General features: G+C 34.5%; 2 protein-coding genes across 4 annotated transcripts; both read left to right on the top strand.

The window, feature by feature from the left end:
* The first annotated feature begins 6,358 nt into the window (after positions 1–6,358).
* On the top strand, positions 6,359–8,802 carry LOC111798776 (transcription factor MYB44-like). The gene is made up of 2 exons (XM_023682103.1): positions 6,359–6,415; positions 7,788–8,802. Exons 1-2 carry the CDS (start codon positions 6,359–6,361, stop codon positions 8,637–8,639), a joined length of 909 nt encoding a protein of 302 aa, XP_023537871.1. The 3' UTR covers positions 8,640–8,802.
* A 2,870-nt stretch (positions 8,803–11,672) lies between these two features.
* Positions 11,673–15,082, top strand: LOC111798444. 3 transcript variants are annotated; one of them, XM_023681591.1, is made up of 4 exons: positions 11,673–11,931; positions 12,281–12,764; positions 13,863–14,072; positions 14,705–15,082. In XM_023681591.1, the coding sequence occupies exons 2-3, from the start codon at positions 12,321–12,323 to the stop codon at positions 14,046–14,048; spliced, it is 630 nt and encodes a 209-aa protein (XP_023537359.1). In that variant the 5' UTR covers positions 11,673–11,931; positions 12,281–12,320; the 3' UTR covers positions 14,049–14,072; positions 14,705–15,082. The 3 variants fall into 3 exon arrangements, with proteins under 3 accessions (XP_023537359.1, XP_023537358.1, XP_023537360.1); XM_023681590.1 differs by lacking the exon at positions 14,705–15,082 and having other exon boundaries at positions 13,863–14,108; XM_023681592.1 differs by lacking the exon at positions 14,705–15,082 and having other exon boundaries at positions 12,260–12,764; positions 13,863–14,108.
* The last annotated feature ends 339 nt before the right edge of the window (positions 15,083–15,421 follow it).

Below are 15,421 nucleotides of genomic sequence, written 5' to 3'. Positions count from 1 at the left end.
TTTTTTTTTTTTTTTTTTTTTTTTTTTTTTTTTTTTTTTTTTTTTTTTTTTTTTTTTTTTTTTTTTTTTTAAGCACCGCTCTAATTACAATGGGCCTCACTGAAACTTCTCATAACTTTAATTATAACTTATAATCATCATGACAAACGGAATTCAATAGCTAATTTAATATAATATCCTTGCATAATAGTTTAGGAAATGTACCTTGCATCAAGGTCACGCAATCAGGCAATCTCCAACCTAATCGGCAGGGGAGACAAAAAAGAGATCGATTCAGATATATTTCACAAGCTCGATTGGTTACAGACGAAAAAACTTATCGTCTAATTGTGACAAGATATTAGATTTGCAACTACCTAAAACAAAATCCTTATCTGTTGATGGCCTGTCCTGCGGGTGCTACAAATTAGAAATAGGAAGTTGTGATGCTTTAGCAGATTGGTGATGGAAAATGTCTCTTTATATTGTAATGTAACAAGATAATCGTATTTTCTCAATCGTGTGAATTCTATTAGAGAGAAATTCTCGAATACGAAGGAAAGTTTGCATGCGTCTTTGCTCAGGAGAACGGAGTAAGGTGGAATCCATGGAGATCGAAATAATTTTGAAGGAATCAAAGCAAATAGAAGCAGAATCTTAACAATGAACTCTTTCCTTATATTACAGCAGAAAACTGAATTCAGAAACGGAGCGCAAAAGTAATTCCAGTTACAGGCAGGCAAATTGGAAACCCGATCAAACTGAAGTTAATGATTAAGAAGTAAAGCTGACAAGATCAAGCAATCAGAAATTGACCGAACGAATTTGACTGTAAAGAAAAGACAGGAAAAGATCGATACGTACAAAAAGATCAAATGAGTGTGACATTTGACACTCGATCTTTAAGAATAAAACCTTGAACTATCATCATGAAGTAGTACAACGAAGATCTAACTACTGCATCATCGATGATGCGATGTAAACCAGTAAAAACGCTTTACCGAAGAAATCAAAGCCAAGCATCAAAACTAGCATAAAAAAAAATATAAAATCTATAATAATGAAGCAAATGAAATGTCGAAAACCTAAGATCGGCAACAAGAAGACATCCGAATTCTTTCCTGAATCAAGAATAATAAAGAGAACGAAAGTTGGAGAACCTGATATCGGCCGTGAGAACAGAGAGTAGATTCGAAAATTTCAGATGCAAGGCTCGTTCCCGCTATGGGAGCGAATTTGAAAGGGGCGGGAATCCTTTTATAGCCAGTTTGGTTTATGGGCTTTGTCATCTGTGAGCTTATTGGGCCGGGTCTGGATTTTTAATGCAATTTTGTCCTTATCTTAAATCCACTCCCCTTCAAATCCACCCTATAGGGTCAGCGTCCTTACCGACTCTGATACCATTTGTAATGGTCCAAATCCACCGCTAGCGGATATTGGCTATTTTGGGCTTTCCCTTTCAGGCTCCAAAGGCTTAAAACACATCTGCTAGGGAAAATTTTTCACACCCTTATAAATGGTGTTTTGTTCTTCTCGCGACCGGACATCACATAAAAATACATTTTATTTGAAGTTTTAAAAAGACACTTTATTCTTCCCTATTTGCAAAATTGTTTTAACTTAATTTTAATCCATCGGAATAATGATTAGATTGCTGACTTGAATCGATTGTCAAAGCATTTTTTTTTTTAATTAACTGATAAATAATTCTAAAAAATAATAAAAAGATTGGAAAGAAAAATGTGACACTCTAATAAAAGAGCGATGCGTGGCTAAATACTATCCCCATATACCAATACGAGTTCTTCTAGCATATCATACTTTGTCCCCACTCACATGCATCACAATAAAAAATTTAAGAGACGGTTCAGCTAGCATTGCTCCAAGTAAATAATAATTAACCATAAAATTTCTACCATTTAGCCACCAAAAGAAAAGTACACTTTATTGGTATAGATAGTAACTTTCATCTAGAAAGAGGAAATCGAGTGATTCTCTCTTTCTTTTTTCGCTTTGAAAGTATGGACCGATACTATCGCGAAAGAGATGGTCTGAATCAATTTTTTTGAAGCAATTCAGAATCAGAAAGAAATAAGTTTTGTGAAACATCGAAAAGATCCATTTTGTCATTTATACGAATAAATTATTCTAATTAGTAAGAGCTCAATGGGACCTACTCCTCTTTTCTCCTAATTCGAGGGGATCCGGTTGAGTTCTTGCGCTTTCATGTCTACAATTCAGTTCATCCGATTGTTACTCAGATGAATCTAATCCAGAATATGAACTCATGGATTTTTTTTTTTTATCCTGGTGAATTTTTTTTTTCAACCTTCTAAAAATAAAAAAATAAAACAAAAAAAAAACTTACCAATTTGAAAAAACATCAATTTTTTAAAAGAAAAAAAAGGCAAAGTTCTTATATATTTGTTTTATATAATTAAATACTTTTATAAATTTAAATGAGAGTGAGGTTGGTAAAATGTGAGAAAAGGATGGAGCAGCAGCCAAATAATAATAATAGTAATAATAATAATAATAATAATAATAATAATAAAACAAAAAACAAAAAACGACTTAATTAAAATGCCCCAAAAGTCAAGCCCGTCCAAAAAGCGAAAAATGTACGTAAAGCAACTAACCGAACACCGACCCTCGAGACGTGCCCAAAACTCACGAGTCTTCCTCTCAACCAAATTTTTAATACTATCGAACAAGTTAAAATTCTCGTAAATAGTTTTTAGCAGATTATAATAATGGTTCGTGACGTGTTTTTTCAAATAAACTCATTTATAATTTAAAGACATATTTTTATTTTTATTCTTAGAAAATACTTTTACCGTACATATTTAAAAAATACTCATAAACTTTGAAAAATAACATTAAAAAGTTAGAAATTAATTTACGAATGGTCGATAGATGATTTTCGTTCCTACAATAAATTTTTTTTTAAAAAAATGTAAATAAGGTGAAATTTTATAGGAAAGTACTGACAATAACATCCAAAATTAATGGTAAAAAGATTTTTGAGATAAAAAAAAAAATCAAGATATTATCGAAACTTTTAAAAAGTTAGTTTTTAAGATATTTATCAATCTAGAAAATTAATATAATTAAATTTACCATATATAGACGTATAAATTATTTAATAGTAGTATTTATTTTCATATGGATAGATTTAATATATATATATATATAAAATACTGCGTTAATATAATTAAATTTACCATATTTAGACGTATAAACTATTTAATATTAATATTTATTTTCATATGGGTAGATTTGAAAAAAAATATATATATATATAAAATACTTTAGAGCGTTAATATAATTAAATTTACCATATCTAGACGTATAAACTATTTAATATTAATATTTACTTTTACTCATTTGGATTTTTAAGCCTACAAAGTATTTAATTTAGAAAATTAAAAAATAATAAAGAAAATAAAGAAAATAAAATTTTATAACAACCATTTAACTAAATGTTTGACGTGGAGAAGATAAGGACAAAATGAAAAACCCGCCATCCCTCTGTGCCGACCGTGGATTGGGTTGGAGGGGGACACGCTGGTCCCTCCCCCTTCCTACATATCCACCGCCTTTCTTTCTTCTTGTTCAATCTTTACCAAACCAATTATTTATTAACAGTGCCCCCAAATAAATATACCATTCACGACTCTCTATATGATATTGTCCACTTTGAGTATAAGCTCTCTCATGGCTTTGCTTTGGACTTACCCTAAAGGCCTCGTCCCAATGGAGATAGTATTCTCCACTTATAAACTTATGATCTTCCACTAAATTAACCAATGTGGGACTCCCTCCCAATAATCCTCTCATTCATGGACGTTGATAAAATCCTTCCATTTAGCAGCACCTTAAGATGACATAGCCTTAAAGTTAAGGCGAGGTTCAAACGAAGAAAGACTTACGTCCAAAAGGGAAAGCCTAAAAAGGACAATATCTGCTAGCGGTGGGTTTGGACTGTTACAAATGGTATCATAGCCAGACACCGGACGATACCCCCAAAAGGAGAAGCCCAAAAAGGACAATATCAATTAGCGGTAGGCTTGAGGCGTTACAAATGGTATCAAAATCAGGCACTGGAGGATGCGTCAGCCTTCTTGTTATTCCCCAAATGAGGTGGATTACATGGATTGGAAAAAAGGAACGAGTGTCATTGAGGGAAGAGCCCATTAAATCGACGATAAAACTAATTGTCGTGTCATTTACGAATATAACAAAATTTTCTATCGTATATCAACTATTGGTACGTATATTTAAAATATCATTGATATACCATTTTTTTGAGTCGTTGAGAGATTTAAATTTAAAAAATAGGTTACGGCTAATTTTTCAATAATTATATTATATTATTTAACTGCGGTAAAAAGAAAAATTACCCTCAATCTTAAACCTTATAAATTTGTATTAGGGAGTAAGAATCAATTTTACAATAAAAANTGTAGCAGACAGGAAATTTTATTCACATCGTATTGTTTATTTATGTCCGACACATTCATTATGATCTGTATAATTTTTGGTCTTTTCTTTATATATTCATATGTATTTATAAATTTCACATTATATGCAATTTAAATAGGTGCTTTTAAAAATATTACGAATAATAGTATTTTCTTTTTGTTTCTTTTGTAAATATAGTGTAAATTAAAAAAAAAATTAAAATATTATATTCTATTATTTATAATTTTGTGGAAATTTATATTTATATATATATATATATAGTATTTTATAATTGTAATGGCTGGAAATTGTCTTAATTTTGTGAATAAAAGTTCGGTATATTTAAATATAATATATGTATATATTCAAATAAATAAAAAATTTATAAAGGTTTAAAATAAATTTTGCAATAAACTCAAACTTATTATTAATTATATCACAAAAAAGATTATAAATAAATATTTAACTTTATAGGCTAGGTCAAATGTTTGTCCATTAATATTGAACAAAATATATATATATATATATATAAGGTCTTTATGAAATATAAAATTCCACGTCAGAAAAGGCAAGTTTAGAGGGGAGCACTGAAAGTCGGTGTGCTACAGTGAGTTGCCAGCTGGATTATATTATTTTATATTGTGTTAACGGCTCAACTGCCTTGTACAACTCAAATCGCGCTCCAGTGGACTGCAAGAATTGCCACGTGGGTTGCTCCGTTGATGTAATCGGGTACGTCCAGAGGAATTACGCACGTGCGATGTAAGAGCGTGAATCACACGTTCTTAAAAATGAGCGAAGATAGTGGCATGTAAGATTTACGCCACACCGAAAGGGAGTGCGAAAGGTCAAAGAGATTCAACTCGATTCACGTGAGATTCTTTTCCAGCCTGGCGTGGGTCCATCTGGCGTGGAAGATTTCCAGCAATATATATATTTTTTAAATACTCGTTTTATTTAATTAATCATGTTTTTAATCTAATCATTATTATTATTGTTAATAAAAAAAATTGAATTCAGTAATTTCCCGAAATGCAGGGCGAATATAAAATAACAAAATAGTCCACTAAGCATAAAAAATCTAAATAATTTTATTTTTTAAAAAAATTAAATAAATAACAAAAGTTTTATTTATTATAATATATTAATTATTTTTTTTAAGTACAATAATGAGAATAGATATGTCTGTTTATAGCGGGAATCCATAAAATTGGCTCCTGAATGAAGTGGAAAATTTACATTTAGATGGAGAATGAGGAAGGAAGTCGTCAGTGATTTCTCTCTATTACATAAATAACGGTCAGGGACAAGATTGTAGTTTCCATCACTGTACAATCCCAATCCCGCTTTTATATATATATATATAGTCGAGAGAGATTCTCTCTATTAGATAAATAACGGTCAAGGACGAGATTGTACCATCTCTATATAGTCACATTCCCGCTTTTATATATATATATATATATATATATATATATATATATATATATATATATTACAAATGATAGTAAATTAATTTTTATTTATTTTTTTATTTTACAATTAAATTGCACAACTTTCTATAAATTGACCATAATTTTATTTGAATATTTATTTTGGCTAATAAACCTACCATTTATGAAATTGGGATAAAAAAAACTTCTTATAAATATTATTAATTATATATTATAATAAATTTAAATTTTTAAAAATTAATATTATATTAGATTTCTGTTTTTTTTTTTTTTTTAACGGTAAAAATTATAATTTTGCATTTTTTCTCCGTACAAAATATTTTTTTTTAAAACAATGGAGAAAAAATTACCTGTGCACTCCATTCATGCACATTTCTTGTGGGGATTTTTTCGTCCGGAAAATTAAATAAAAAATTTACTGAACCTAGTTAAAATGTAAAATTTACAGCTGTAAAACGTAAATGGGTAGTGTTAAACAGCTCTGTGTTTACTGTCATGTCCTAAACGCCGCTCATTCGGTGAGGGGAATGATTTTATTATCATCTTCCTTATCTTACCAGATTTAATTATTTCTTCCAATTTCCGATATTGCCCCTATTCAACTATCCCTACCTTCTAAGTATTAAATTATTTATTTATTTTAATTCTTGTTTATTTTGTAATTATGCATTAGTCCATTATGTAAATTTATTTTATATTTTATTTACAAGAATAATTTAATGAATTATATTTGTAGTAAAGGAATTCAAAAAAAATTCAACGTAAAATGTAGTTTAAATTAGGGTTACTTTGGATGCCTCTTATTTTACGTTATCTGTTGACTTAAGAATGACTACGAAATCTAGACCTACAAAGTCAAAAAAGTACATAGGCTCGAGCTGAACTAGACCCCTAGACCCCTTAAGACAAATCAATAGAACATTTCAATTGTCAAATAGTCGACCAAAAGATGAGGATTGAGGATCACAAAAGTGGATACCCATCTCATCGTACAAATCTATAGGTTCCATCACAAAGATGTCACACTCATGTCAAGAAAAGAGAGCCCTCCTCTTATAAAGGTATAACGTGTTTACTTAGAGAGAGTATTTTACATTCTTATAAGGAATCTTTCGTTATTCTCTCCAACCGATATGGAATCTCACAGTCCACCTCCTTAAGGCACAACGTCCTCGCTGGCCCACGACATGGTGTCTTGCTCTGATACCATTCATAACAGCCCAAGTCCACCGCTAACAAATATTATCTTCTCCAGGCTTTCCTCCTCGCTGGCCCACGACACGGTGTCCGGCTCTGATAACATTCATAACAGCCCAAAGTCCACCGCTAACAAATATTATCTTCTCCAGGCTTTCCTCCTCGCTGGCCCACAACACGGTGTTTGGCTCTAATAATATTCATAACAACCCAAGTCCACCGCTAACAAATATTACCTTATTCAGACTTTCCGTTCTAGGTTTCCTCCTAAATGTTTTAAAACGCATCTACTAAGGGGAGTTTTTCACACCCTAATAAGAAATGTGTCCCTTCTCTTCAACTAATATGAGATCTCACAATCCACCCCTGGCACACCACACATAGTCCAACTCTACTACCGTTTGTAACAGCCCAAACCCACCACTAACAAATATTGTCATTCTTTACATTTTTTAACCGTGAGTTTGAACGGTTACAACTCTCCCTCGATCCCAACCCTTAATTTACAATCACATAATAATCCATTCAAATTAATTAATCAATTTAATTTACAACCCCACGGAATAAAATATCATGTAATATCCCAAGAAATCCCACTAAATATATATATATATATATATATATTAAAAAATTAAAAAAAAAAATTAAAAAAAAAAATAAAAAAAAAAATAAAAAGAGGGTACATAGATCTAGTACGTATTCCCCACCTACTTTACAGAATCCAGTTTCCTGGAAGCTCCCTCTTTAGTCTTTACCTCAAAGCCATTGGATTATGCATCACAACCAGATTCATGCACCTTCTCTCTCCTCCCATATAAATCCCCCAAACAACCCCCTCCGCCCTCTCTCACTCCTCTTTTCTCTCTCCAAACCATGACAACCTCCTCCTCCTCCTCCTCCTCCTCCACCTCCTCCGACTCCTCCTTCTCCGGGAACCCCTCCGGCCGCCCGGAGAAGATCAAAGGCCCCTGGAGTGCGGAGGAGGATCGGATTCTCATCCAACTCGTCGACCGCTATGGACCCCGAAACTGGTCCTTGATTAGCCGTTACATTAAAGGCCGCTCCGGGAAGTCCTGCCGCCTCCGTTGGTGCAACCAGTTGAGTCCAACCGTCGAGCACCGCCCATTTTCCGCCACCGAGGATGAGACGATTTTAGCGGCTCATTCCCGGTTCGGGAACCGGTGGGCTACCATTGCTCGGTTACTTCCAGGCCGAACCGATAATGCCGTTAAGAATCACTGGAACTCCACGCTTAAGCGAAGAGCAAGACACCAACAACATCATTTAGTAATAGACGGAATTACCCCTGACAATCATGCCAATGCCGTGACTGATTCTGATTTCAAACTCTCCGTACCGTTACAGGATGACCCATTGACTGCGTTGACTCTTGCACCGCCGGGAATCAGCGGCGGTGTCGTGGCGGAGGAGCGGCGGATTGAGAGTTTTCCGGCGGGGTTTTGGGATGCAATGAGGGATGTGGTAGCAAGGGAGGTGAGAGAGTACATGACGACGACGTTTTTGGAAAATCAAGAGTTTCATTAACGAATATGCCAAAGTCCTCTCTGTCTTTTTTTTTTTTTTTTTTTTCCCATAGAAAAAGCTGTATTAATTAATTTCCTGTTAATATAATGATTCATTAAAAAAAAAAATTAAAAATTCCAACGTGGCATTACAGCCTGGCATGTATTGGCATATTATAATTAATTTCAACTGCTTTTATTTTTGGCATAATATTATTTTTTAAAAAAAAAAAAGCAGGTTTGAATGGAATTAGATAAGGTCGTCAACTGTCAAATCTGTGTATTTTATAATATTAAAATTAATTTTTAAAACAATATGGAATCATAGAATGAATGTGTTACGAACTTTCCTATCTTTATTATTTCCATAAATATATTTATTAAATGGCAAATGGGGGAGTAGAGAGATTCCTTCTGTTTGGATTGCAGATTTTTTTAATTTAATTTATGGGAATAATTATTAAATAAATACTCGGATTTAAATATTTATTAGACAAGATATTGTGCTGTTTGCACGAGTTGGGTTCGAGATTTTAATTTTAAAAATTTTAATTTTTAGACTGGTTGGGTTTGTGACACGAATGACTCGATATTTCATAATCGACTAAATCCTCTGTGTTTTTAGTTGGATTTTTGTTAAAAAAAATTTGCTAATCCACCGTACAGATAAAATTAACAGCTAAAATTTCGTTAAACTTAAATAACATGAATGTTTAACCCATACGGTTTATGTTGGATTATGAACTTATTTGTGTTGGGTTGGGTTNAATTTGCTAATCCACCGTACAGATAAAATTAACAGCTAAAATTTCGTTAAACTTAAATAACATGAATGTTTAACCCATACGGTTTATGTTGGATTATGAACTTATTTGTGTTGGGTTGGGTTCAAATAAATAAAAATGAATTGGGTTTGGTCCATATTTTTATTTAATTTTATAATTATTTTTTTATTATTTATTTTCTAGAATTGAAATTGAGAGGTAAATTTTAATAAAATATTTAAAAATGAATAAATAAATGTCGTAATAACTAACGTTTTACTTATATTAAAAAGGAAAATTTGATTATAGGGCTGAGAACAACCCAAACCTGTCAAACTCAAAAAAATTTAGAGTTGGATTAGGTTGGGTTCATTATTTAATGCAGTTTATTTTAATTAAAAAATTAAAAACTCGACAATTTCGTTGAGTCTAAAAATGTCTCAATCCAACCCACGAACACCCTTATTAAATATCAAATATTTACAAGGCAGAGTGCATCATTAACATTTGTAACTAACATCTGTTGGTGGATGAAACTCTCACGTAGACTAATTTAGGAAATGATCATGGANTGGTTGAGTCTAAAAATGTCTCAATCCAACCCACGAACACCCTTATTAAATATCAAATATTTACAAGGCAGAGTGCATCGTTAACATTTGTAACTAATATCTGTTGGTAGATGAAACTCTCACGTAGACTAATTTAGGAAATGATCATGGATTTATAATCAAAGAATACTATATCCATCGTTACGAGTCCTTTTGGGAGAGCACAAAGCAAAGCCACGAGAGCTTATGCTTAAAATGGGCAATATCATACCATTGTGGAGAGTCTTGATTCCTAACAGGTGAGTGTTGGACTACTTGTGAATCTTATTTCGAATTTTTCGACCAAAAAAGTTATAACCTGCAAATCGAACCAAATTTTTCGATTTTCAAAATATTTTAACTTAGCCCAAACCGATAAAAAAAATAATTTAAACTAGATAATCCGAGTTGGAGTAGGAGTAATAAGACGGCTCGTATGTGCCGAATTTAATACTTAATTATTAAATTAAAAAAAATATAAGAAAAAAAGAAATGTATATTTTTGAGAAAATAATAATTAAGAGGGAATAAAGGGCGTGGGGGCACATGCTTGGTGGCCCCAATGTTAGGCTTTGTGTGGTTTTAGATATTACTAAATTAGGGGTGCAGTTAAATATTTGAGTATCATAAGCTTTCAATAAACATTTAATGACAATATCTGATCTGAATTGATTGTAAAATCTTTTAATTAATTACCTCAAAAGATCTCATTAATCCCCCCTTAGCTCTTTTAAACGCTTCGAATATTGGATTAAAATATAAAATCTCACAAAGTCTCGGATCAAAGGAGAGAGGTCGAGGAGAGTACGAGACTATAGCTCTTATCGAGAACTGCGGTGCCATGTTAAAGAGCAAGGTGCAACTAGGTCGATCGATGTCCTCAAAACGTTGCGATACCTTGGGGATATAACCTAAGTCTAAACTATATCGATCGGATATTTATGTGAAGATTGAGTTGTATTTCTAATAAATGGGCTTTAGGATTCGCTGGTGAAGTTGGAAACTGCAGCCGACCTCTGGAACGGCTATCTTAGCCGTATAAGTTTATTTACAACACAACCCTAAACTGTATTGATTGGATACTTCTACGAAAGTCAGGTTGTTTTTTGATATGTGGGCTTCAGGGTTCGTGGGCGATGACCATCTTAGCCAAATAAGTTTATTTACAACCTAATCTTATATCGTATCGATCAGATACTTCTATGAAAATTGGGTTGTTTTTTAATAAATGGGCTTCAGGGTTCGTGGGAGAAGTCGGAAGCTACAACGTGACCTCTGAAAAGACGTGGGATCGGCCTTGACATAAGGGTGAATGCAAAACTCGAAAGGAATTTACTTCTTTTTCTATTTCGTCTTTCATTTGAATTTTCAGATCTCAAGTAAAGACGTTAGCNGTCTTGACATAAGGGTGAATGCAAAACTCGAAAGGAATTTACTTCTTTTTCTATTTTGTCTTTCATTTGAATTTTCAGATCTCAAGTAAAGACGTTAGCGTATCCCTTGTTTCGTCGTGTTACACCCCCACACACCAGTACCACCCCGACTCAAGGGGACCAGAAAACGCCTTTCGGTTTAGCCGCCTTCCTTAACAAGCCCTCAAGCCTCGCTTGTATTGTCATAGAAGCGACCGGGTTGACCCGTCAAGGCCCACACAAGATTTAAACACTCACGAAAGGCCCAATATTGGCCCAACTGTCGCCGCCGGATTCCGAACTCAATCCTTTCTCAACGACGGACAGAAATGAAGGCAAAGGAGAAGCCATCGAGCTCGAAATCCCCCGCCTCCGCTCGCCCTGCTTTTCTTTCACAGCCTTCTCAATGTCGTCGTCTTCTTCCTTAGCGCATCGGCATAATATTCAGCCAAGCCAAATTGCTGCGCAGTAGCGCCCTTCTCTTTCAGGCCAAGCTATCTGCAACTCACAATTTTCGAGTACCGCGCTTGTGGAAGAAGCACAACAAGGTAATAGAATCCTTCATTTCTCTCTGTAATCCTTTCGTTTTACTGTCTTTTCGTGAATGGAATGAAAGGAAAACGTTCGAGAATTTAGGTTTTAGAATTTCGAATCCACTGAATCTCTTGAGTTAAGATTCAAGATATTCGAAAACAAAATCGACGGCGAATTTCTGTGGTGATTCCTTGTTGAAATGCGAACTTAAATCCATTAGAATGGCGCAAGTATCGCGAGTTCCAGAGATTCGCAGTTCAAGTTTGAGTTTCAGTTAAATTGAAAATCTAGGTTAACTTTTTTTGTTCTGATTAGAAACTGGAATTCTTTGAATGTCTTCAGCAATGGAAGTTTCAATTGCAGGGGATTGGTGTTGATTTTGAGAGGAAATTTGAAGAATATAATGCGTTCGACACCCAAACAGCCTCTCTTTTGCTTCAAATGGCCATGGGACATGAACCCTAAAAATCCTTCTGACTGTTCATTTGAGGGTCCTTGGCTGTTCAAATCACTGCAAAATGTGGGTGTCTTTGCTTCCAATTTCTTAAACGAAGTTTCAAAGTCATCACCTCCATGGGTCAATGCTTTTAAGCCATTGTCGTTTGATGGAAATAAGATGTCCAAGTCTAGAAAAAAGCTAAGTCCTGAAGAGCAAGGAGAGGCAGAAAACAGGGCATTTGCAGCAGCGTTAGCCAGTGGGAAAGAAGCCACCGTCATTGAGTTCTACTCGCCCAAATGTCCGCTGTGCAGTTCCTTGCTTGGTTTTGTTACGCAGATGGAGGCAAGGAATGCACAATGGCTTAACATTGTGATGGCTGATGCAGAGAATGATAAATGGCTGCCTGAGGTGCTCAACTTTCCTCTTACAACATCATAATTTAGTAGCTTAATATATGGTAAAGTCCTCTCCCTAGCAGACCCGTTTTAAAACCTTGAGGGGAAGTTCGAAAGAGAAAGTTTAAAGAGGACAATATTTGCAAGCGGTGAGTTTGGGCTCTTACAAATGGTACAAGAGTCAGACATTGGGCGGTGTGCTAGTGAGGATGTTGGGACCCCAGGAGGGGTGGATTGTGAGATCCCACATCGATTGGAGAGGGTAACGAAACATTCTTTATAAGGGTGTGGAAACTTCTCCCTAGCAGATGCATTTTAAAACTTGAGGAAAGCTCGAAAGGAAAAGTCTAAAGAGGACAATATATGCTAGCAATGAGTTTGATTGTTACAAATGGTATCAAAGCCAGACATCGGGTGGTGTGCCATCAAGGACGTTGGGACCCCAAGAGGGGTGGATTGTGAGATCCCACATCGATTAGAGAGGGGAACAAAACATTCTTTATAAGGGCGTGGAAACCTTTCCCTAGCAGACGTGTTTTAAAACCTTGAGGGGAAGCTCGAAAGGGAAAGCCCAAAGAGGACAATATCTGCTAGCGGTGGGTTTGGGCTGTTACAAATGGTATCAAAGGCAAACATCGGGCGGTTTGCCATCGAGGACGTTGGGCCCCGAAGGGGGTGGAATGTGAGATCCCACATCGGTTGGAGAGAGGAACGAAACATTCCTTATAAGGGTGTGGAAGCCTCTCCTTAGTAGACACGTTTTAAAACCTTGAGGGAAAGCTCGAAAGGAAAAATTCAAAGGCCCAAAGATGACAATATCTGCTAGCGGTGAGTTTGTGTTGTTACAAATTTGTTAATCCCCTTGCTACATTTTCATTAATAACTTGATGATTGCCCGAAGATCACTCTTCAAATTCTTTTCGTGTTTCTACGAAATCGCCCTGCGTGTTCAAACCTTACCCAGAATCGTTCGTGTTGATCTCACTTCCATAGTTCTGTGGATATTTATCTTGTAAAGGGATCATATGAACTGAAATATGTGGTGTGTTTGATTGAATGGGTGGTTTGTGTTAGCATTGTTGGTAATGTTCTTGCTTACATGTTTATGCAGCTTCTTCATTATGATATTAGTTATGTTCCTTGCTTCGTGATTTTGGACAAACAAGGCAAGGCGCTAGCAAAGACGGGTATTCCAAGCAGTCGGCTTCATGTTATTGCAGGACTTTCTCATCTTCTCAAACTGAAGCGCCCGACAACACTCCCTGGATCAGATAATAAGCAGCAGCCACCATGTTGAAACACAGACATTTGGAACAAACGGGTATGAAATGGATTTTAATTTAAGCTTTTGTTTGAATTGTGTTGTGTTTAATAATATATGTATAAACCATGAAGCTAGAATTAATTAAATTAATTAATTTATGAAATGGATTTTCATCTTTTGTTTTTGATCTTAGAAATTGAACCTCTCTAATTGTGTAATGACAAGAGGAGTCGTTACTTAGGATATCAGAATGGTACCTCTCCTTAATAAGATTTGGTTCGGGACGAACTAAGGTAGGAACAGGTAGACATATGACATTTGAGTAAAGGAGGGTATAAGAATGAATCGAAACCACATCTGAATGAGAGATCATGAGAATAGAGTGACCAAGAAATGCTTAAAAGAATTGAAAGTCATGTGGGTGAACAAAGTGCATATTTCTTTACATTGGCTCAATCACAATCACAAGAGCAATTATATGTTGAGTATATGAACAAAGTGCATTTTCCTTTACATTGGCTCAATCACAAAAGCAATTAGATGTCGGGTGGCCTCTTAAGAATTTTTTTAGGATGCATGTGAGTGAAGATAAAATATGTTAGAACGACTCTTGTTTGTCTGTAGAAATAGTCGTAATAGTCTTCACCACTCTTGAGAAGCAAAGAATAGGTAACATGATCATGTTGCAGGAGAATGTCGGAACTATTAGGTGTCAAATCTGAATTTCAAATCTTAAATACGGGTCGTCACAAGTTGATTCGATCTAGCCATGAAAAGGTGACTCATTCTACCGACGAAGTCTCTAATTGAATGATAGGGAAATTGAATGGCGAGAGAGATGGCTGAAAGGAAGCAAAGGAAGATGGTGAATGTTTGAATCTCCAGCAGCATTAATTCATGTTGACTGAATAACAGCTAACAGTTACTTGTGATTATCGCATTCAATGTGCTCGCTGCCAACATTGCCTGTCCTCATCTGCCCTCTAAAGGAATGCTTCCATTTTTAACTAAACTCTCATTTAAACTTTTAAGTTAATAATATATGTATTATCTAGTTCATTAGTGTAATAACACTAATTCGAGAGCCGATTAGGCACATTAACTTGATCACTCTTTTTTCGAGTACTTTTTATTTATTTGAATTATAGAAAATCTATCGAGCTCAAGGAACTAAAATAAAACATAACGAATGATAACGGTGACTTTTCTATTCTCAAGGAACCCTAAATGAATAAAGTCAAATACCTTAAAACTCAAGGAACCCTAAATGAATAAAGTCAAATACCTTAAAAGTAATTTTCGAGATTATTACTTTAATTTAAATAAAATGGAAAGAGGTTAAAAAAGTAAATTGACTTGTATAGAAAAGGGTCTCGGTTGAAATTTTTAGTGTAACACGTTAGAAA

The sequence above is a fragment of the Cucurbita pepo genome, chromosome LG07 (genome assembly GCF_002806865.2).
Source record: "Cucurbita pepo subsp. pepo cultivar mu-cu-16 chromosome LG07, ASM280686v2, whole genome shotgun sequence".
In the NCBI taxonomy this organism is placed as follows: domain Eukaryota; kingdom Viridiplantae; phylum Streptophyta; class Magnoliopsida; order Cucurbitales; family Cucurbitaceae; genus Cucurbita; species Cucurbita pepo.
This window is presented reverse-complemented; position numbering and strand designations above follow the sequence as displayed.

Coding starts and splice junctions, on each gene's coding strand:
- LOC111798444 (XM_023681591.1), top strand. CDS start 12,321: ATGCGTTCGACACCCAAACAGCCTCTCTTTTGCTTCAAATGGCCATGG. Junction 12,765..13,862: donor ATGATAAATGGCTGCCTGAG/GTGCTCAACTTT, acceptor ATGTTTATGCAG/CTTCTTCATTATGATATTAG.
- LOC111798776 (XM_023682103.1), top strand. CDS start 6,359: ATGGGTAGTGTTAAACAGCTCTGTGTTTACTGTCATGTCCTAAACGCC. Junction 6,416..7,787: donor TCCTAAACGCCGCTCATTCG/GTGAGGGGAATG, acceptor ACATAGATCTAG/TACGTATTCCCCACCTACTT.